This window comes from Saccostrea echinata, unplaced genomic scaffold (genome assembly GCF_033153115.1).
Source record: "Saccostrea echinata isolate AGI-Se365-2 ecotype Australia unplaced genomic scaffold, CSIRO_AGI_Sech_v1 ptg000004l, whole genome shotgun sequence".
Classification (NCBI taxonomy): Eukaryota; Metazoa; Mollusca; class Bivalvia; order Ostreida; family Ostreidae; genus Saccostrea; species Saccostrea echinata.
The window spans coordinates 3,785,755-3,808,472 of record NW_026889753.1 but is presented as its reverse complement, the minus strand read 5'-3'; the positions used below and the strand labels follow the sequence as shown (position 1 = coordinate 3,808,472).

Genomic DNA, 22,718 nt, shown 5'->3' with positions numbered 1-22,718 from the left:
GGTTTCAGTACCTACAAATGCAATATGTGAGTAAAATTTTAGGAAACTGTTAATTAAAGATATTTGAATTAAGATTTATATTTAAGTTTGTCTGTGTTTAATATCATTGTCAAAAATAAGTAAATGTATTGAGAAATGCCTCATTGATATGTCAAAATATCATTGTAAATGCCATCCAATCAGGATGAGATTTTTATAGCATGTGTATATTACATGTACCGTACATGTCACCCTGCATTATTATAGTGCATATTTAAATGTTTTGTGCTTTTCAGTGTTTTATATTTATTACAAATAGGCAAAAGAAAAAAGTCATACATAATCATGTACTGAAAATAGCATTCATAAATCAGAGATACAAAAAGGACATACATCCAAAACTGACATCATCAAATTATGAATGAATCATGATTTCTTGTAGTCAAATACACTTAATACATCTCATGTTGGTACTTTTTTTTTCCATGATAGTATGTAAATCACAGGGATTAATCTCAGGAAAAACATTTTTTTTTTTAAATTTGAACATTTCAACATCTTAATCAACAAGATCCTACAAAAAAGTGTATCTAGTCTTTTTTACCATTTGTATTTAAATTCTGATGAAAGGACAGATAGCTGACTCCCTAGTCTTACCTGTATGATTCAGCCAGATGTATGTCCTGAGAGTTTTCTTTTTTAAAACATGTATGTGTTGATATAATAAATATTCATTAAATATGAACATTTTTTATTTATTTACTTTTATCACGATATATTAATCTAGATTAATATGTGATGAAAATGTTGAGTTCTTGAAGGTTAATCTTTATGAATGACTTATTTATTGCTTATCTGGAAGAGAAATGATAATGATAACGGAATTCAGCACTTTAATTTGTTATACCTTTAAAATTGTTCATATATAAATCTAAACTTTAAAAAAAATTATCATTTCTTATGTTTTTCTGAGTGGTCAAAAAAAAAAAATCGATTTTGGACCGATGAGTGAGATAATGGACCTGTCGCTGAGATATTGGACCGTTTTGAAATATTAGGGCGTGATCACCTATATCATCAATTACCGGTATCCCAGAGATGGAAGCAAGCGAAAGATGTCCCCGGCCCCGGGACCTGGGTTGGGATTTAAACCATTCAAAATTTGTGTTATCTGTAAATAATTACCTCTTTACTCCTGAACATCAAGCAGTCGAACTCTTGGTGTGATCGTGATAATTAAGCATGGAGCCCTCAACCAAAATTGTGAAATTCATGGCCCCAGAGTCAGGGTTCTGGAGTTACGACAGGGCTATAATGACATATAGTGAAAATGCATAAATTCTATTATAATCTCCTTCTCTGCTCCTGGGAATTTAAAAGAAAACTAAGAGCATGGTTATGATGAGCAAACTAGGTTGCCTATTCCAAAATTGTGAAATGTGTGGTCCCACGGTGTGGGGTTCAAGGGGGGGGGGCTCTATTGATTATACACGTATGCTGAAAATGCATTATTTCTTGAAATTCTTCTCTGCTTCTGACCATCTAAGGGGCAAACGGACTGCATTTTTACCAGATTTTTGAAATTCTGGACCACTTGTTCAACTGTTCTAGTGCTGGACAGGGCTCTATTTTTATCCGACTGAGAGAAGTCATTTCCCTTTGCTAGTCACCTATATGATAATTGATGTAATTGGAAAAAAAACTACGAATTAGTTCCTCTGTACTACATATTGAAATGGGGAGATACACAGGCCTCTTGTTTACCTACAGAAAATCGTGTATGTCATTCTTGCAAACTAGTTTATTGAAATGGAAAAACATTTTGTAACTTTCTAAAAAAAAAAAGAAGAGCTTTGGTATCAGAAAAGAAATACTTTAAAATAACTGATATGCACTCATATGACTGCAGTAGGTACATGTATGTCAAGTTTTGTTTGCTGTATTCATGATTATATGCCAATGTATGATGATGTCAATAAATGAGTTGAATTGAAAATACAGTAAAACTCGATTTTAAAGAACTTGCTTATACGGAAATCTCGGTTATAGGGAACTTATTATAACCTAAGCGACTTTTTTTCTTAGATAAAAATAAATAGAATCGCTTTATAAGGCAGAGGCGGATCCAGCGTCGGGTGTGCCCCCCCCCCCCCCCCCGTTTGAATTATTATTTTTTTTTGAAATTTTGTTTGTATAACAAGCGTTTACCTTCGGTTTAGTCCAGTTTAGTACATAAATTGATAAAATGATACTACTGCGCCCCCCCCCCCCCCCGTTATGAAATTCCTCGATCCGCCACTGTAATTTTTTCCGATTATGACAAGGAGCACACGGCGGGTGTGACCGGTCGGCAGGGGATGTTCACTCCTCCATGGCATCTGATCCAACCTCTAAATTTTGAGGTTCGTGTTTGCTCTGCTCCGAATTTGTATCGTTTCATTGGACTTTGGAGATTGAATACTGTTCGTTACCTCATATTTCATTCACATAGTTTGCCAAGCAAGAGTGTCTAGTTCAGTAACTTAATAAGTACAGGTACTGATTCACAAAAACGGTGGGAAATTTTCAACAACTTCACTAAATCCGATTACCTCCACGATTTTGTCGCCCGCATTGCGTAGTGGTTTGAGCAAATGTCTTGCGTCGTTATAATAATGGTAAGGCACAAAGAAACGGTAAAGTTGCATTTAAGGTCAACTTAGCAGATTTTTGGATTTAAAAAAAAACATGAAGATAAAAAAAAAAAACCTACAAGCAATACAAATCTTTGTACAGGACATAAAACACGGTCGCGAACCCCTGGAAATTTCAGAGGTGGGATCAAGTGCCTAGGAGGAGTAGGCATTCCCTGTTGACCGGTCACACCCGCCGTGAACCCTATGTATTTATTGATCAGGTAGACGGATCATTCCCTAGTCAACTTTAGCATAAAAACAAAGGCCTAACAATTGGTATGAAACACGTCAGCCAAAATACGACCCAATGATAGGTTATATTAGCTAACATGGTCATTATAACGTCCATAGATTTTACGAAATGCTGACTTTAAACGAGGTTGTTGAAATCCCTGTAACATTAACTTATCTGTCAGAAGCCTGCATCGTGTCAAAATCAGAGCATGCTCTTGAGTATCTAATAATTTTGGAGACGTAAACACTATATGCAGGTGATGGCGGAATATTAGGGAATTTAAGTTGGCGATGGAAATTTAGTTGTTAGTTGGCCCTTATCGTCTATAATCCAAGCAATTGTGGCAGACTCTGCGGTGTCTTTTATTTCAAGTTCACTGGGATATATCGAGTTGAAGTATGAATGGAAGTAACTTTTGTTAATTGATAAAGCGTCTTGTATATCTTAATGTCGAGTTGAAAGCCAGAGCAACTGTTTTCTTCTCTCGTAGAAGTTTTTGAGTAAATTCTGCTTCATAGGAATTTTAAAACAGGTCGGCTATAATAAAGGAGCACAAATGGTGCCTCTAGGAATTCCAACATTTGTTAGAAGACATGGTCTCCGAAGACTACAAAATGTTGTCAATGAGGAACTCCAGCATCCTGTTAATATCGACTTAGAGTACTTGTGTGTAGAATTGGAGGGATTTTTAACAAAACAATTTGGTTGCTGTAGAGTTCGTTTTATTTGGATCCTTTAACTACAGGTGTCTATTTAATATTTATTAATCGGTATTCGCCTTTATTTTTGTGGATTCCAAACAGTAGTTAATTACATGTACCAGTTTTTCCATTAAAGATTCACATTGACCACTTTATTTAAGATCAGGGCTTATCAAAATTAGGATCACGACTATATTGACCTAGAAGTGCATATGCACTAGTGTACAAGAACCTGTGTTATTGAGTTTTCATGATAAACTTTGAGAACATCATTCATGATATCTGTTATACCCCTTTAAATATTGTACTGAACAAATACTTCGTGTAAAAAGTCCAATATATCAGATGTTGAGTGGAGCCATATTGGACCAGCTCTTGGTCCAACATCAAAATTATTGGAACACTTATAAATAATTTAATTCTAATGCAATGTTACAGAAACCCAATGTGAATGCGCACGAGTTGTCTTTTTTTTCTTTTTTTTTTAATAAAGATGGCATTCCAATACGATTTACTGAACTCTCAGTCGAAATTGCGTCGGGAAACATTTTGTTTTCAAATATAAAAAAAATATTCATTTCTCTCATACACAAGAAATTAATGTTTTAAAGTAATGAATTTCTACACAGTGACCAGGAGGGACCCCATTACTTTTCACCATTCTAATTTTAGTATATATGGGATTTTTGAAAATAGAACATGAGGAGCGCTAATTCCTTTACATGATAAAGGTGAACGATTATTTAGGATGCCATTATTTGCACATTTTATTTACATGTCCTCTTTTTCTAACATTTGTTTCAGTAAATCAAATGGAAACAATTATTATCTATTACTTTCATTTATCATTCTGAACTGGAGGCACTCTTTTTATCAATTTATCTGGGTTATTCAGCCCCTTATCTTGTCATTAAATAGTGATAGGAGACATAAGGTATGGCTTGATTTTTTTCTGTATTCGAAAGCAGAATAAACATTGTTTGATATATACATTTAATTTGTATTTCACAAAGGAAGTTAGGATCATAGAGGGAGCGGCAATCGTGCCAATTTGTTGGTCTGAAATAATTTGATTTTTTTTTCTTTGCAGATTTCCAACTATGATTGCATTTTTTGCCCTTATTTCGTTTGTTGGTGCCGCAAGGCAAGTCTAAGTTTGATTTCTTTCTTAATTTTCCATCTTCCCTCTTTTCATAGTTTTTTGGTCGACACATGTCAAAACATATGTATGGAATAAAATTGAAACAAAATTGTCAAATTTGCAACCCAACTGACGCAAATTCCATAAAGTAAATTAAAAAATATCAGATAGTAAATGAGTCGAACAATGTAAAAACATGTTATATAATCGCGTGATAATGCAAAAGCTCCGGGTTTCCCCAACGCTGTGGTCGTTTGCAAAGCGTAGCAGAAGACAAAAACAAAAAGAAAAAAACTACAACATCACCAACAAAAAGAAGCTTAAAGTTTTTTGCACAGGAAACATGTACATGTATTTAGATTTGCTATCAAAGTTCCTAAGCACAAACCAAAGTTTCCATCTTAAAACTTTGATTACTATGTTCAATACCAACTATATATGCTGTATTTTTTACTGATCATGTTGGTAGTTATGATTACAAATGTACAATTGGGCTTTACTTGAGAGTTGTAAATCTACAACAACTTTTGTTAACTTTTAAAAGTAGATCTCTCGGTAACAAGATAAAACTATATTTTTTGTTTGTTCACTGTAGTTTACGAAACATTGTATCATACAACTATGTGTATTTTTTCTTGTGAAACTGATTAAAAAAGATTGTTCATTGTATATTGTTATAGTGTATCTGTGTAAAACAGAGCATCCTGCGAGTTCTGTAAATTTAAAATTCTTTTAAACTTTATGGGTGAATTAAAAAAAAAATGACCACCAAACTGAATTTTTTTGGCAAAATTCAACTACTTATAACATATTTTTCACTTATATCATCATATTGCAAATGCATTCTAGTTTAAAATCCTGAAGTGGCAATAGAACAGATAATTGGATTAAAAAGTTTCAGAATTTTTATTAGTAAAATTTCTTTTGAAAAAAGAAAATATCATTACACCTTAAAAGACTTTCTAAAGTACATAATCACAAGAAATTATAGTTTTTTATGCTTTAAAATGGTAAAAGGGGTATAAATAATTAAATCTAGACCTTGAATGAATATCTTCTCTTGCACATGTGACAAAAAATTGGCTTTTTGATTGTTATTTTACATTATTTTTTCAATTCTGGTTTGAAAAGTTTTAATATGAAAAAAATATGAAGCAATAAAATTCCCCAAAATTCACTTTCTTGTCCGTTCAAGTTAATTCTTTAAATCTAAGCCAAAAAAGAATTGTTATATACGAGTTCTCTTACGAAAAATACTAGATTTTGAAGTGACCCTATGTTACATTATTGTGTTGCACTCCTAACATCTGATATGTATTTTATTTAACATTGTTTTAAAAATTATGACACACAATAACCCACTCTTACTTTGTAAATCAATTTGTCGTGTTGATATTTTTCATCGTTTACAGCAGGTTTTTCATATTTTGAAGACCTTAAAACATGATTATTTGCAAAGTGTAATATATATAAATTGTATTAAAAATATATGTGAAATGATGAAAACTATTCGCTGAATTGACTGTAAAATTTCTGTAATTTGTTGATAGACATAGTGTTTTGAACATCAAATAGTATCAAGCATTTTTTTCAACTTAATTTTTAGTAAAGATAGTTAAAAAGCATCGGTAATTATGAAGCAGTTTTGTTGCACTCCTGACTGCAGTAAAGTTTAAAATTAAAACCACAGAACACAAAAATTCATAAAGTGTTGGCAACATCAAGTGGTAATGAAATTGTGCAATACTTATAGTCCAATACTTCATAATTAAAACAGATGAAAGTATTTAAAATTCGCATTTTATCTGGAATTATACCATCTTTTATGCCAAAAAACTAGCTTAAATGTATATTTAGAAGATAAAATATATTTTAAAGCATATTTTCCTTTAGAAGACAAACACAGTAACCCACCAGAAAAATTCTACTCATCATTTTTTCTTTCTTTTTATTCTTATTGGATGATTTATAATTCTAACATATTTGTTGCACTCCTGACCAAAAGCATTGGGACCTTTAAAGTAGAATTGTGAAGTGAAAATTACATAAGAACTTGTTCTGTTGTTTCAGTGAAGTTGAGGAGGAATTATTCGAATTTTATGACAATGTTTTAGGGTGTTTATTTTTAATGTTCATTAAAAAAAAATCACAAAAAAGAAAAAAACACATCTGAATTGATAAAATTGAAAAAGGAAGGATTTTAATAATAAAACTGTCAATAATTTAGCATTAAATTATACAAAAAGATCATTAATTAATTAATTAATTAATACTTCTAAGCATGAATAGAAGTCTTTTCGTCACACAACTTGAATCTTTAAAAGAATGTGTTGCACTCCTGACTATAGAAATATGGATCTGAAGCACAGACAGATCCTGTAATTGATAAATCTATTTGGTAAAAATGTTCTTTGTGTCTCTATTTTCCAAAATAAAAATAAGAAAATCATATAATGATAATAGTTTTTTCATGCTTGGGAGCAAAATGTCCAATGTTGCACTCCTGACATTTTGGGGTATGCACATATTTTTGACTCTCATTAATGCTGCTTGTGATTTATATAACATTTTTAAGTTTTAAAATGTATATCAGTTATTATTTCACACTTCCAAAATTCTTTTTTGTCTTAATTTTCTATCAGAACTTTACAATTGATGTTTTTTTGGCAACACTACATTTTTTCTGTTGCACTCCTGACATGGTATAACATTTTTTTAAACATCAGCCATGACCACAACCTGATTAAACAAAAGTTACTACAGTCCACATTTAAAGCTCAATACTTTGAATATTATCAGGAAAGTCTTTATTTTCAACATGAAGCATTATTTTTTATTTCACAGATCTCCAAAAAATATTGAAATTTCAAAATGTCACAAAAAGGTGCTGCACTCCTGACAATTTTAGCATCATTTTGGCATAACTTTTATCAACGAGATATTTGGCAGGTATTTAGACACTATCTAGAGACATATGCTGAGACATAGAAATCTATTTTCATTGCCTGTATTTTTAGTGTGGGTTGATAAATATGCGTTTGGTCATATTTTTTTTTTAATTCACCCTCATGTGCTTGTAAGGCCCATTCAATGACTTTAAAAATATAAAACAAATTAAAAAAAAATAGTTTGGAATAAGGAAACAATGTGTCATAAATTACGTTTCAATTACTATTACTATTGTGAAATAAAACTTTTATGTCGCAGAAAACACTTTTAGCTTCTTCTGTTGCCAGTTGTCTTTAATGTAAAACTGTTTTGCCCATTGTTGGGAACCTGGCAAGCCAGAATTTCACAACAAATAGCAAACGATATTTTGTATTTAAGAAAATTGGTATTTAATTACTTCAGCAAATATAGTTCAAGGCAAGAAAATATATATATATATATACAACGTCAAAGAGTACTTGCAAAATTTAAATCACAGTACATATGTTTAATTTTTTGTTTTACAAAAATAATCACAAGAAAGTAAGGCATTTGACATACATGTATGTTTAATATGCTAAGTGAATCAGTAGATTGTTGTTCGTTATACACCAAGATCACAAGGACTTGAAGTTTGAATATTTCTCTTTATTGATAAAAAATTTCCATACTGTTATTATATAATAATAGTTTGATTTATAATACATAAAGCGAAATAATTAAAGCGTCAAGTACCTGTGATCAAGATGTGCACACGGCTTTAAGACGAGTTGTCTTTTTCGATAAAACTCTCAATTCTTTTTTTTTTTTTTATCTTATTTATTTTTTATATATCTATTATTATTTTTTTGTAAATAGCATCAGTCAGCATGGAAACGGACACCATCCCATTCCTTTTAATTTGGAGACCAAGATCGGCCAGATTTTCCATGACATGGATGCTGACAAAGACTTCTTCATTTCTACGACCGAAATCTCGGCATTTTTTGTTCCATATGACCTGAATAATCCTGGTAAAACAAAAAAAAAATTGTAGAAATTAAGCAAATATTTTGAAAAATTTATACATTGATTTGTGCTTCAATAATATAAAAGACAATATAGAATATGTCATTGATAGATTTAGTTTATTTATGCCATCACCTTATAAATCAACGTCGATCTTGAAAGTCGTCCAAGAACATTAATTTACTAAAAGTATTTATTAGTTGTGTACTATTAAGGATATCGCGATTTCTATATGTTTGCTTCTTGTTTCTCTTGATGACTTTTTGTCTCTATGCTTACATGTATACAACAGTAATCGCGATGCTGTAGGCATAAAAAAATCAGGCTAGTCTAATGTATAGCAATACGTTTTCAATGAGCTATGTTCTTAAAGTAGAGGATAAAACAAGTCAAATCAGAGTAAAATTTACAAAAAAATGCCTTAGTTTGATTTACTGGATAATAATTCACCATATTCATTCAAGAGATCTCCTTGAATTATAAAGGTACATCCCCAAAATAGCTATCCAACACCTGAGTCATACTCGTACATCTCTCCTTTTTCTCATAATTATTTAATCATAACAATAAATTGGGTTTGTCTAAAATAAGTTTTTTTCCAGGTAACTTGCCTGTTAGCATAGACCTGAATGAATTTAAACAGAGCTGGGATTATGGGGACACCGACGCACAGAAAGAACACAACTTTAATCAGATGGACTCAAATAAAAATGGCGCTCTCACTGAGATTGACCTTGTCACGGTTTTTGGAACAGCTGACCAAAACAGAAGTGAGTCCTTTTTTATGTTTTTGTTTTATAGAGATGGTACATATGGTGCTCGACTTGAGAGTTAGATATTGGAATTTATGGTTGTTACTTTGTAAAAGGTTGCGTAATTGTAGAATATGTAGAAATACTCGAATTACAGGGTTGCTTTGGATTATAAACCTCTTACTTCATTCGTCTCCTAATTCATGATATCGGTGCATATAGTTCAAAACAAATCCCAGTTTCAAGTACGTTTTATATTTATATCACTGATTCACTGTGTAAGCAGGTTACGCATTGCCAGCTGCATCAGACCATTGAATAATTGCTGTGTTCTTTTGCTTGTATCGCTGATCGTTTTCTTTACGGTCAACATGTACAAACTGTTTTCTTTGGTTTAGTTTTAAAATGTACGCTATGACATCCTGGTTTTCATCCAGAAAATAAAAAGTAACTATACATGCTGATAATACAGGTATTCAAGTCTGGCGTTTTGTCGATCTAAACTGCACTATTTGCAAGGAATTTACAACCTTGTAACCCACTAAAACCAGATCAAGGGAAACTATCTGATCATTCAGGGTTAATGAAATATTTAACGACCGTCTCCATTTCTGTATTAATTGTCTATGCATTTTTTCTACCATTTTTAGATGGTGTCATAGACTTTGGAGAATTCGACCACTACATGAGAACAGTGAGTTATGATTATTATTTGTAGTTTATTTTAACAATGACAATGCAGCATTAATCCATTAGTTAAAATAACAATGCAGCATTATTCCATTAATTAACAAATATTAAAGTATCATAATACATTGATTCGCAGCAAATATTAGCTTATAAGGGATCCATGCGGTCTTCCTTATGAGAACCGTTTTCAGTAATTGGTCATTCAGATTTCTGTTATCCAGTCTGGGAATACAATATTACAACCAAGCATAATTTTCTGCTGTATAAATTAATAAGCTTAAATTTTGATCTCTTACTTATCTCCGGGTCAAGTTTCAAAACTGGAACGAAAATCAGCAAAAATCCCATTAGTACGACTACAATTTCAGTTCTGTAATAGTTTTTTTTCCGTATTAATTTGTTTGTTTAAAAACATATAATACATTTTTCCATATAATTGCCAAAAATAATTTTTGTGAAAAACTTTAAAAAATACATACACTAAGTTTAATTGAAATGAAAGTGGGAAACAGTAGTAAACACACGTCAAAAATCATCTTATATTTTCTTCTTTTCCAGACCATTTATAACAACGTACTCTAACGGATTCGGCTGTAAACACCTTGGGTCCGAATTAATTAAACGAGTATTACAATAACGGAACTTAGTTAGAAATTCTTTTTTATACAATGAATACTTTCCTTGAAACTTTGTGCAAAGATGGTGTGAAAAATATACCGTCTATTCAAAACCTAAGCTTTGGCACCCTTTTTTGAGAATATACATGTTTAATTTATTTTGAAAATTATTTTCAACCTTAGTAATTACATACAGTTATTACTAAACCCTTAATCACAAGTCTTTGTTAGAAAAAAATCATATGCATCTATTTAACTTGTCACAAAACCCTTGTGTGTATTGGTAGTACATGTACATCTTCCAAGAAAAGTATCCTGAAAATCGCTATCGAGCTTCGCGAGAAGGTAATTGCAGATTGAAAAAAAATTACGTAATGCACATGGCGGGGACTTAAAGCCATCAACTTCTTCAATCTTGCATGACTTGACGAAGATGTAACGGCTCTCAACAGCATTAAAGTGCAATTTAAGGATGTATGGACAGTTAAATAACACTGCTACAAATCTTTGACGAAGATGTAACGGCTCTCAACAGCATTAAATCTGAGTGCAATTTAAGGATGTATGGACAGTTAAATAACACTGCTACAAATCTATTAATCACAAGAATAAACATATTTTGCATTTCATCGTGCATTAAAGCACAATAGGTAAGCATACTATATTCAAATTTTTATTCAGAAACAACTTTCAAATCAACAATCCAAATGGCAATCTGATATTCAAAAATCTGCAAAATTACGAATGTACCGTACTATTAAGGAAGAATACGGCCTTAAACAATACGTAGCGATGGACTTGCCAAAATCAGCTAGGTCTGCAATGGCGCAATTCCGGTGTGGGGTGCTCCCACTGCGTATCAAGACTGGTCGCTATCGAGAAGAACCAATTCCAGACAGAATATGTAGTCTTTATGATTTGCACAAAGTAGAGGTTGAACTTCATTTTCTATTAAAATGTAATCTGTATAAAAACTGTACACATGATTTTCTAAGAAATGTTGGAATTTCAAATATACATAATAATGATTTAAATGTTCTATTTAAATATCTATTAACTCATTTCCCACGTAAAACTGTGAGTTTCATGATAAAAATAATGCATATAAGACCAAAAAAAATCACACGTATGTAATGAATATCTATATTGCTAAAAGTGACTTATAGGTCCGATGGACTGCATGGGTGTTGTATGTTTATTTGTCTAATGAATTTAAAATTATGCTATACACAAGTCACTATGATAAAATATTTATATATTAACTTACTTACTATAAATTGAATGTTGCAATTAACTTTTTCTCTCAATGAAAGCATGTAAAATGTAAAGAGCAATCAATAATTATTAACACTTAATGTATATTAACTTTTTTATCCTCATTAATGACTATTAATAACATTTTAAAGTTTTATTAAATAATCGATTGTTCTTAACAACGTATCATAAGAGAATCCTGCAGGAAACGTTCGATTTAACAGATAAAAACAAAACGAAAAAAATCTCGTAAATGTAGATCCCGCGAAAAATATTTGTAGAATGTAAATATTGTCTTCCCACAAATTTTTATTAAAATAGAAAATTTGGTGTTATGAATAAAATAGTCATAACACCAAATTTTCTAAGACAATATATTGATAAGAAAAGAGAAAATTAAGAAACTTTATATTTTACATAGTAACAAACCAGCGATATATGGATTAAAAGATCATTTTTACATAAAGATCTAATTTAGAAAATTATTGCATAGACTAGGTTTCAAAATCTTTATAATTTTCATTTCCCCAGAAAATAGTTATACACTACATGTAAGTACACTTAATATGTTATAGACTAGCATTTCTTAGTTTTCAGCTATTTTCGACTAGTTATTTTAGGTATTTGCATATATTGCCGTTAATTAAGAGAGAATATAAATTTGCAGGTGATAAAGTTCATTTTGTTCCTTCAATACTTATATTGCAGATGTTTGAATTCCTCTTAGTTTTTTTTTCTTTTTTTTTTAAACAAAGAGTACAGATTATTAATTTTTCACGTTTTTTTTAGTTTATCAATCCAACATTTCAGTTCAGTTCAAATTTTAAATCTCTTGCAAGTGCATACTTTTAGAGAAAACTTGAGCTTGCAAGGACAATTTAGAAAAATGGTAATTAATGGCGCAATAATTGTGCGGGAAAGAAGCGATGTAAGTGTCAAAGGTTTATTTCTTATGAAAACCATATTGCTGTTATTTGAAGCAATAACATCATTTTTTCTTAACTAATTAGATCTGGTTTTTATTTAAGCCACCTGTAACTCCAAGTATAAAGAATGAAAAACTGGAGATAAAGAACAGGGATCAATAGCATGAATCCTTTCAAAAACACGAATCTGAAAAGGGAAAATTCACTGACCTCTAGTGACACCAGAGGTTGAATCAGGTGACTAGGAGGAGTAATCATCCCCTGTCAAATGTAACATCCGCCGTGAGCGCTCTGAGTTGATCAGGTAAATAGAGTAATTAGTATAGAAACACTGGCCTAACTATTGATATAAAATAGCAATCAAAATATGATCCTACGATAGGTCGTTTTTCCAAACAAGGTCATTATAACGACCATAAAATTTGCTGACTTAAAAGAATTTGAAAACCCTGTAACATCACCATTTAGTAGCCTGCCTCAGTTAAAAAGTATCCTTTTGCCAGTCTAAACCAGTTTGGAGATTAACCACCGTATGGAGGTGATAGTGGAATGTTACCAAATAAATATGAGGAAGTCGGAGGTGGAAAAGCTGAAGTCGATCATCCCTTTTGTCATACGGGGGCATATTAGCAATTAAGTTGTTAAGTTGGCAATTAACATCAATAGTCATTAAAACGCTCTTAAGGTGAAATATCAATCTGCTCCAAATTTCACCAAATTTTTTTTAATTCCCAACAATGATTTTTATCAACAACAATATAGCATTAGATTGAAATGGGAGATAGTTTGAAGTATGAAGCGTTGCTTACTTTTTCAGAAATGAATATTATGTGTAATCATGATATGAAGAAAATTTGATATGGTGAATAGAAAGATCAATAATATTTTTAACTCACTATAAAATTAAAAATATGAGGTATATATGAAAATAATCTTTACTTGCATACCTATCTCATTCACATTAGAAAACATAATGAAGCGTTCCTATTAAATCAGAATATCACATTGTTTTCTGTGCTTGTAAAATAAAAATGTATCCATCTACAAGAGTTATCTTTCCATCTTCAGGAGTTATCGTTCTTCAAAATATTTTTAGTGAAAAAATTATTAACTTATTGATTATAAAAATTCTGTACCTAAAATTTCTGTAACAATTAAAAGAATTATTTGTTCAGAGATAGAAATATTTCAATTTTAACAGTTTAAAGGAACTGAGTATAAATGTTTTAGGTAAAGTATTATAAGTAATCAATAAAAATATTGGCAATAGAAAATAAAAATCAATATTTGTAACATAGTTCGGATTTTAATGAGTTGACTACATAAAAGTCCTCATTAATAAACTTTAATAAGACAATTCATTGGATTTCTTGGAATAATTTCCTTGGAAAGTTATATCTGTTATCAGAGGGATATTACACATTAACTATAATCTTTAACATCGATTTTAACTTTAAGACTTAACATCTATTTAAAATGTGCATTTCGGAGGGAAATCCGGAAGATAACCAACGAGACATTTGCTGCTGTCGTAAGGAATTCTATGCATTAATTTTGAGAGAATTTTTTTCATGTTATATATCCTGAATTGGTCCTTTTATCGTAGAATGACTGATTAACAATGAATGTCTCTCTTTGGTGCGTTGTACGGGGCATAACAGTTGCAGAATAGCAAAAAAGAACACATAACCCGCGTTTTTTTTTTTTAGATGTTGCAACTTTTACATCAAAGTCAACACTTTATTGTTTCAATGAAACATTGTAATATTCTATATTTCGTTTTTATGTTCTTGGATTATTAATTGTCTTTGCAATTAAGGTTCAGTCACAGAACATTAAAAAAAATCAATGACCATAAAATACATCTCTTGTGGGTTTTTTTTTTTCAATCTAAACTTATGGACAACGGATCTTTTCACAAAGTCATTCAATATGAAAATTCCGTCATAAACATTTTATGTTACAAAAGACTTGGTTGCAGGAATATTTCTAATTACAAGAACTGAGTGTTTTAGAAACGGACTCTTGGGACACTCCACGATCGATAAATGCAGGATTATAGCAAAACTTGACCTTCATTTTTGTTAGCTACACTAAAAAATATTCCCATGAAGTAAATCTTGTATAAACAGACAGACGATTAGATGTGCAATATTTTTATAAAGGACTTCCCTAACATTAATTACCCTCCCCATTGATATGTTACGTCGCGATGCATATATCTGGAAAGATATGACTAGAAAAATTCCAGCACGGTAAAGATCCTATCCCATTTCTTATCTTAAAAAGTTCCCGTGATCTATCAAACAAATTCCGTTGAATACAGCCTTTATGTATTAAAGCGATGAAATATAGTAAAACTTTTTAGAAAGTATTTAGAAAGGCGATGTTCCTTTAATCCCTTACATACGTACTTTTAGTTTTTACTTTCTTCTAACCGCGATTTCTATATGGCACTGTCTCTTATAAACAAGTTTCACATATACATCAGTGAAAGTTACTCTCTTTCTTTTGTACTTTTATTAACATGTAAGTAGCCATGGACATTTAGCTCTCTTTGAGAAAATCTATGATGTTTCAAAAAAAAATTTAACAGAAATATTTGTACTATTGTCCTCAAAGTTGGCATATTATTTATTGATATGATTAACAAATGCCTCTACATTTGTCTTTTGTTCTAGGAAAATATTTTTTATCTCATTCTAGTCTTTCTTTTCTATCTCCATGCAGTGTTTAATTGTATTTCTATTGTGATCTGTATTCTTATACAGTACTTACTTATTGTGTGAGGGTGAAGTATACTGTAGATCACTATATTTTTGCGACATCTTATTTTTGCGAGATAGAAATTCGGTATTCATAAGCAAGACTAGATTTTCGCGAGCTATGGTATCTGTTGTATATAATCCTTAACAAAACAAATAAACGCGAGAATTAAATTTTCGCGAGCAGACAAACTCGCATTATTACGCGAAATTAATGTTCTCGCGATTAAAAGTGATTTATAGTATATAAAACAATTACCACTGAACCAATAGTGGCCACGCCCAATTTCTTCTGTAACTTTGACTGCTGAAATACAGCTTACTACATCCTATGCTCACAGATCTTAACACTTAATGTTTTGTAGATTCATGTTTTGATTAGTAAAATAATACTTAACTATCCAAAATCCTATTCTTTGTTTAATTACCTTTTTACGAGATTCAGCCTTGCTTTATTTCAAGAGTTTAAGATCATAGTTGTATCAATTTTTTATCCTTTAAGGGTTTGGCTACTTGTTTTTATCCAATGTAATTTCTCAAGCTATATTACTTTCCAAAAAGGAGAGTACATGATTTTTCCACTGAGTTTATCTGATCGCAAAGCGAATGTTTGAAGGTTAAGGGATATCCCTTTCAGAAATCTAGGTTGATGATTCAAAGAGTGTAGAGTCTACTGAATAAAATGATCTATAGTATGATACTTTTATCGAATAGCACGGTATTGCTTTGATTTAGGAAATCCAACTTCGTTTAACTTTGCTGGAGTGAGATAAGAAGCGACAAACACTTGCTGATTCTATACCATTTGATAAAGTGAGGCAAGTTTTACTTGTGTCCTTTTTAAATTGCTCAGATTGCGAATTCCTATTTACAAGTGATCAATTTTTAAACTTATGAAATATCTTGAAATTCTAAATTCTATAAGAGAGAGAGAGAGAGAGATTGACTTAGAGGGAATATGAACATTTTCCTGAGCATCATGCGTTACACAGTAGAATGAGTCATACTGACTATCTCTACACCAACAGATTTATGAGCCAAGAAACAATTTTTGAGATTGGAGTACATCAATTATCGTATTCAACAAATAACAGAAACAGGTCTAGAAATCAAAGTAAAATTCTTTGGGCGTAGCAGACAAATTGGGATTAAATACAGACTTACGAGAATATTTAATCAGATTTCCTTTTAAAAAATTACATGTACTTCTTAATTTTCAAAATGATAATGAGTATAAACAAGTACAATTTCTAAAGAGGTTTTTTTTAAAAAAAAAAATTCATGACATATACATTATATATTCCTGTCCTAGCCTTTGAATGATAATCGAGCATGTATTAGGACCCGCAAAAATAAGTGCTCTAGTGATGGTTTCACAATGTTTTGCAATGTTTTGTTCACGTTCTTCCCCAAGTTCTTGGAAGTAGATTTCAGTTTGAAAATCTTTTTGAAAATCATTTAAGCTTTAAAGAAATCAAAAAGACATAATTAAGAGCAAGATACAATTAATGCATTGCATTTCTAGCTAAAAACAATGCATAGAAAAATAAGATAGCTTAAGATATTCAGAATTAACATTACAATAAATGCTTTCCTCTCAAGTTCAATGGCAAATAGAGTCCAGTCAATATTATATGCTTGGGAACAAACAGAGTACTTCGAGTGCCTAGAACGGATGGATGAAGCCGTGGTTCGCGTGGAATCTCTCTTATTGTATCTTCCACTTTCCCTAGATTTATTGGAACGCCTGGAGAGTCTTTGAGGGCCATCGCATATACTAGTACTCGTTTCTTTTACTTCAGTAGGCTTGTTTCCCTTTCTCGGTGTTCGGGTCCCATGAATTGTTAAGTATAATTTTTGGAAAAATGTAGACACTGGCATATCCGAGTTGTGATGGTATAAGTAGGACAAGAAAGTATTAATTATTACCGACAATGCACTGAAAATTAATTGTAATGACATCAACAGTCCAAAAGTGAAGATGTGTCTTGAAGTTGTTGGAATTTCATCATTTATCGCAATCAAGACGAAAGCAAAGGCCAGAAATACTTCAATGGATGCTGACACTTTTTCTCCACAGTCAAAAGGAATACAATAACAAGCTAGATTAAGGCATGACAGAATTATAAGGGGTATAATCATAGTATTAACGTGGAACGAAGTCAGGCGCTCTAAGTCGTACTTAACTTTGACATAGGTAAAATTCTTTTGAGCAAATGTATATTGGACTCTTTCAAAGTTTTTCCCCATTAGTTTCCATTCACCACTTTCCTTGAAGTGATATGAGATTGTCGAACCTTGCTTGATCCTAAATCGGATTTTCTGGTCGGTAGAGTACAGAGTACCGACTCGTATCTCACATGACTGTCTGTCAAACGGATACTCTGTTATGTCTATCTCACATTCAGTTCTCAGTTCTTTAGTCAACCGCCATTTTATTTGGCCCTCTGAACTCACTTGTACTACCGACTCCGCACTCAAGCATTTGTTATCGGATAAGTCATTTTCTATGCAGATGTCAGGTCTCCAAATTAATTTTAATGGAACAAGGATCGTGTCGACATTGTAAAGGTTTGTAGAATTCCACGATAAAAATTCATCAACCCATGTTAATTCGATTCCAACAGAAGAATATAATGTTTGGTGTTTTTCTTCCACACCGTACACGCTTTGAAGTACTAAGCTGATTTCGACCGTAATTGGTGAGGAGGAATTTTGGACAGGCCTAATACAGGTATTATAATCTTTAAATACCGCACTGTGAACAAGGGACTCATGCGAATCTCCTCTCACTGTCCAGATAATTCCAAATATCACACAGTACACAGTGATAAAAACATTCATTCTGAGATTCACCCGCCTCACTCGATGACTGTTTTCCCGATTTGGCTCCACAAATAAATATTATATATACATCACATACGAGTAGAGAAAACCTCGTGATAAGAATCGTGTGTCACATACTCAAAATTGAATATGGTTTAAGGATTATCCATTTTGGTAAGTGAGCAACTCCAAATTGTTGATTATGCTGTTATTATTCAATTATCAATAGAGTGTTTTTCTTTATACATGTATTGATGTGTATTCTTAAACGTTCCTGAATGTTATTTTCATATGATGTATTTTCTAGTAAAGTCAGACACAGGCTTCGATTAGATTTCACTTAAAAATTGCATTATGAATTCCCTCAGCGATTTTAATTTTTCATCATTTTTATGAGGGAGAAAATTCTCAAGTGGGACTACGCTCTTGCTGTTCGATTATATCATTGATAAACATTAATCATCAATCTTTTCAAAACTAGAATTAACATGATTCATATTCTATATTTACAGGAGACTCCATACCTCATTTCCTCCTAAACAATTTTATTTTAAGATGAATTTCTAAGAATGAGCGCAATATGCCCATATCCAAGATAAGAAGACAGGAGTTATATAACATAAGGATATTTAAGAAACTGAAACTGAGCTTCAACGATCACTTTATGAATTTTAAGCAAAATGTTGAGTATGTGGATTTTGATGTTTAGTTTATTGCACTGCACTTATGTCACTGCATTGACATTTAAACGTGATGATCATCCAGAATATAGGCTTTTTGAAAAACTTTTCAATGAAAATGTAAGCGAGTACCATCCGAATGTACGACCAACAATTGATTATCACAAACCCATCACTGTCAATGTTTCCGTCAACTTAGTGACGCTGCACTCTTTAATAGAGAGGTCCCAGACACTTCGGACCACTGTGTGGATCGACTTGGAATGGACAGACATGCACATGGCTTGGAACCACAGCCACTTTGCGCATATTGACTCAATTGTTGTTCCGGAAGAAAAACTCTGGGTACCCGATGTATGCATTGCAAATGAAGTTACTAACAACAAGTGTTTGATAAAATCAGAGAAAGGAAAATCACTGCTGGAATATACCGGCAAAGTCACGCTGTGGTGGAATAGAGAGGTGCAGACGAGATGTGATGTGGATATTAGCCGATATCCTTTTGACAGTCAAATGTGTTCCATTCGTATTGGAACCTGGTACTCCGAGGATGAGAAAGTTAAGCTAACACCAAAGTTCAATAACATAGATTTTAGTAATTACGTCCTTAGTGAAGAATGGGATATTGTTGACTCAAATATTAAAACAGATCTCATAGTAAACGACAAAAATTTTACTGAGCTGGAGTTCTTCATTGTGATGGACAGAAAGCCCTTATTTTATTTGTATAGTACTGTACTGCCAATTCTTCTATTATCGGTTTTAAATATGGTTTGCTTTCTTGTTCCAATTGGGTCCGGTGAAAAAATAGGCATGACAATGGCAATATTTCTAACGTTCGCCGTATTCATGACTTTAATAAGTTCCACAGTTCCTAGATCTTCTGAACACGTGTTTAAATTCGGAATTTTCATGACTATGCACCTTGTGATGAGTGGCATTACGATACTCCTAGAGGTATTTGTAAGTTTTATTTACTATAAACCAAAAGGAACAAAAATGAACAGGGTGTATACTTGGATATTAAATCGTTCCATTTCAAATGACAAAAATGACAACGAAACAAGAAGTTCATTGCAATCAAACGACAGTGAAACGATGATGTGTTTCGGTTGTGAGACAGATTCTTGGCAAAAATTAGCTTTAGAACTGGACAAAGTGTTTGGTTATATTGTGACTATAATCAACGCCTTGTTGATAGTTCTGTTTTTTGTTACTGTAAATATAGAATGATTTGTGAACGAATGACCATTCAATATGAAAATCTTATGTTAGAATATTTTTAAGATATTAGTGCAGACAGAAATTGAATGAAATTGTGATTTTAAAACCATATCGAAATTACGAAAATATATTTAAATAATGCCTATAAGATTCTAGAGTTCTGTGATGTAACAGGGCAATTAAGGGATAAAACATCAGGCTTCCAGAATTAATATAATTTATTTAGAGGAAATAAAACTTGAATATTTGTTTTATCAAACATTAAACTGATGATGTTATTACTTTGTGCTGTTGTCATTAATGGAACATGCCTCTAATACAATGTTGTGGATTTGAAAATTACAAAATATAAAACCTCAGACCGTGTAGGAAAGGAATCTACAATTTTTGGAAACAATGCCATTCCTGCTCTTTCATTTCATTTTATTACTACGATTGTCAAATATTTTGAGGAGGATAATACAATTATGGACATTTCAGGTAGTCAATATGCTTTAATATTTATCAGAAAAATAATATTTTTGACTGAAGTAAAGCTAAGGGTGATTTTGTTATTTTTCTGGGGAATTCTTGTGAAAGTCCAATGTCTTTTTCCCATTTATTTCATACAGATTTAACATATTAGTGATGAAATTATTTCGCATACACGTACATACATAGAATAAAAAAAACGGACTACCTCAGGAAACTAATACGTAAGGTTGTAACACATTTTGGTATCAGCTATGCATTTCAGGGGAGGGTTTGATGTGTTTACTCAATTCCATAATTTCGAATATTTCATTAATATCATCATATCACTCATTTCTCCTCTCTTTCATTACTTGACCTTATAGAATTTTAATACAAGCAAAATAAAGACAATAGAAATAAACTCAGGCTATAAAACTTTAAGCGTTACCAATCACGTTTAAGCGTTTTTGTGTATTGAATTAAAAATGGATAGACTTTAGAATATCGACAGAGGAAATTCGGACTGACTATTTAGCTAAATGTTCAATGCTTCCCTTATTTTAATTATACATGTATTTCATTATTCAGAGTTTTTATTTGCTTGTTATTTTTGCTATGAAAGAAAATCCTTTTCATGAAAAATAGGTCCAAAAATTGACCTACTTATTTTAAAATGAAAAATAGCACCATAATCATAGGTCTACAATGTCCAATTCATATGTCCAATAATGGTAGTATTCAGGAATGGGATCGAAATATGATAAATGAATCTTAACTGAACCAATGAGCCGACACAGAATATATATCTGAAACGGATCTTTGACCCCATCTTAATTAATCTGAACCCATTTGATATTCCAAAAAGCAAAATATGAGCTATCTTTGATAGAAATTTAGTTAATTATTATGGGGAATCCTTTCTACCATAACTGGTGAACAATTGTTTTTTAAATGCGATGCCCTTCTATTATTGGTCTGGTGGAGGCCGAAATTGTCCTCCTTGCCAAGCCCGTTAAGAGAAGCGATATACTGATAGGTGAGGATGCTGCTGATTCAAACTTGACTATAATGTAGATTTGGCGGACAATGTACAATTCGACTTAGGGTGTTCATGCCCCCATTTTAAATAATCCGAATTGCTCATTGTAATGGTTCCATCCAACTGATATTTATGTCTCAGATATATTAAGTCATCATTCATGCATTCATTTTTACCTTCCTAGAGTTTTGCCATTGCATGTGCACAACAGTAACTATGTTATACAATTAGAATACACATCTACTTCATATTTTATTCATATGCATATTATAATGCATTATTGTAATACAACATTGTAAAGTACAACAACTAATCTGTATGTATTTTACTTTACACAATTTTATCTCACAATTAATTACTGCCTTTGTATAGAATTGTTTCTTTTTCATGCCCCGCTTGGGGGGGGGGGGCGCTTGACTGGAAATAAACTATTGTCTATATATACACTTAAAAATAAATATATAAAACAAGTATTAGCTTTTCTAAAAAGCTTGTCTGAAATTACAAATTTATTTTTATGTGAAGAATCAAGAAGAGTTAAATCCAGTGTAATCAACATGACTCTGAGTCATGAAATGAATTCTTTAGCTAAGAAACAAGAAATGTTCAATTCAGGAACATGAACATAAAATAAATCTTGGACATGACTTTATTCTATATACACTATATTACTTGTAATTTCTTCTTCTTTTTTTTTCATGGACGAAGGAACCGGGGATGGGGGTTGGGGGTGCTTCCCAATAGTTTTGCCGATTTATACATAGCTATTTTATGCTTGTGTCCCCTAAATCATGTAAATATTAACTTCTGACAGAGACATATATG

The 22,718-nt window shown here is 31.8% G+C and overlaps 3 protein-coding genes across 3 annotated transcripts; 2 read left to right on the top strand and 1 right to left on the bottom strand.

The window, feature by feature from the left end:
* The first annotated feature begins 8,521 nt into the window (after nt 1–8,521).
* On the top strand, nt 8,522–10,748 carry LOC133179402 (uncharacterized). The gene is made up of 4 exons (XM_061314167.1): nt 8,522–8,672; nt 9,270–9,437; nt 10,070–10,113; nt 10,668–10,748. The coding sequence occupies exons 1-4, from the start codon at nt 8,594–8,596 to the stop codon at nt 10,689–10,691; spliced, it is 315 nt and encodes a 104-aa protein (XP_061170151.1). The 5' UTR covers nt 8,522–8,593; the 3' UTR covers nt 10,692–10,748.
* Nucleotides 10,749–17,192: 6,444 nt separating this feature from the next.
* On the bottom strand, nt 17,193–18,515 carry LOC133179253 (neuronal acetylcholine receptor subunit alpha-6-like). Its single transcript, XM_061314042.1, has one exon. It carries the CDS (start codon nt 18,513–18,515, stop codon nt 17,193–17,195), a length of 1,323 nt encoding a protein of 440 aa, XP_061170026.1.
* A 77-nt stretch (nt 18,516–18,592) lies between these two features.
* LOC133179401 (neuronal acetylcholine receptor subunit alpha-3-like) lies at nt 18,593–20,651 on the top strand. Its single transcript, XM_061314166.1, has 2 exons — nt 18,593–18,671; nt 19,010–20,651. The coding sequence occupies exon 2, from the start codon at nt 19,178–19,180 to the stop codon at nt 20,408–20,410; it is 1,233 nt and encodes a 410-aa protein (XP_061170150.1). The 5' UTR covers nt 18,593–18,671; nt 19,010–19,177; the 3' UTR covers nt 20,411–20,651.
* The last annotated feature ends 2,067 nt before the right edge of the window (nt 20,652–22,718 follow it).

Coding starts and splice junctions, on each gene's coding strand:
- LOC133179253 (XM_061314042.1), bottom strand. CDS start 18,515: ATGAATGTTTTTATCACTGTGTACTGTGTGATATTTGGAATTATCTGG.
- LOC133179402 (XM_061314167.1), top strand. CDS start 8,594: ATGGATGCTGACAAAGACTTCTTCATTTCTACGACCGAAATCTCGGCA. Junction 9,438..10,069: donor AACAGCTGACCAAAACAGAA/GTGAGTCCTTTT, acceptor TACCATTTTTAG/ATGGTGTCATAGACTTTGGA. Junction 10,114..10,667: donor TCGACCACTACATGAGAACA/GTGAGTTATGAT, acceptor CTTCTTTTCCAG/ACCATTTATAACAACGTACT.
- LOC133179401 (XM_061314166.1), top strand. CDS start 19,178: ATGTTGAGTATGTGGATTTTGATGTTTAGTTTATTGCACTGCACTTAT.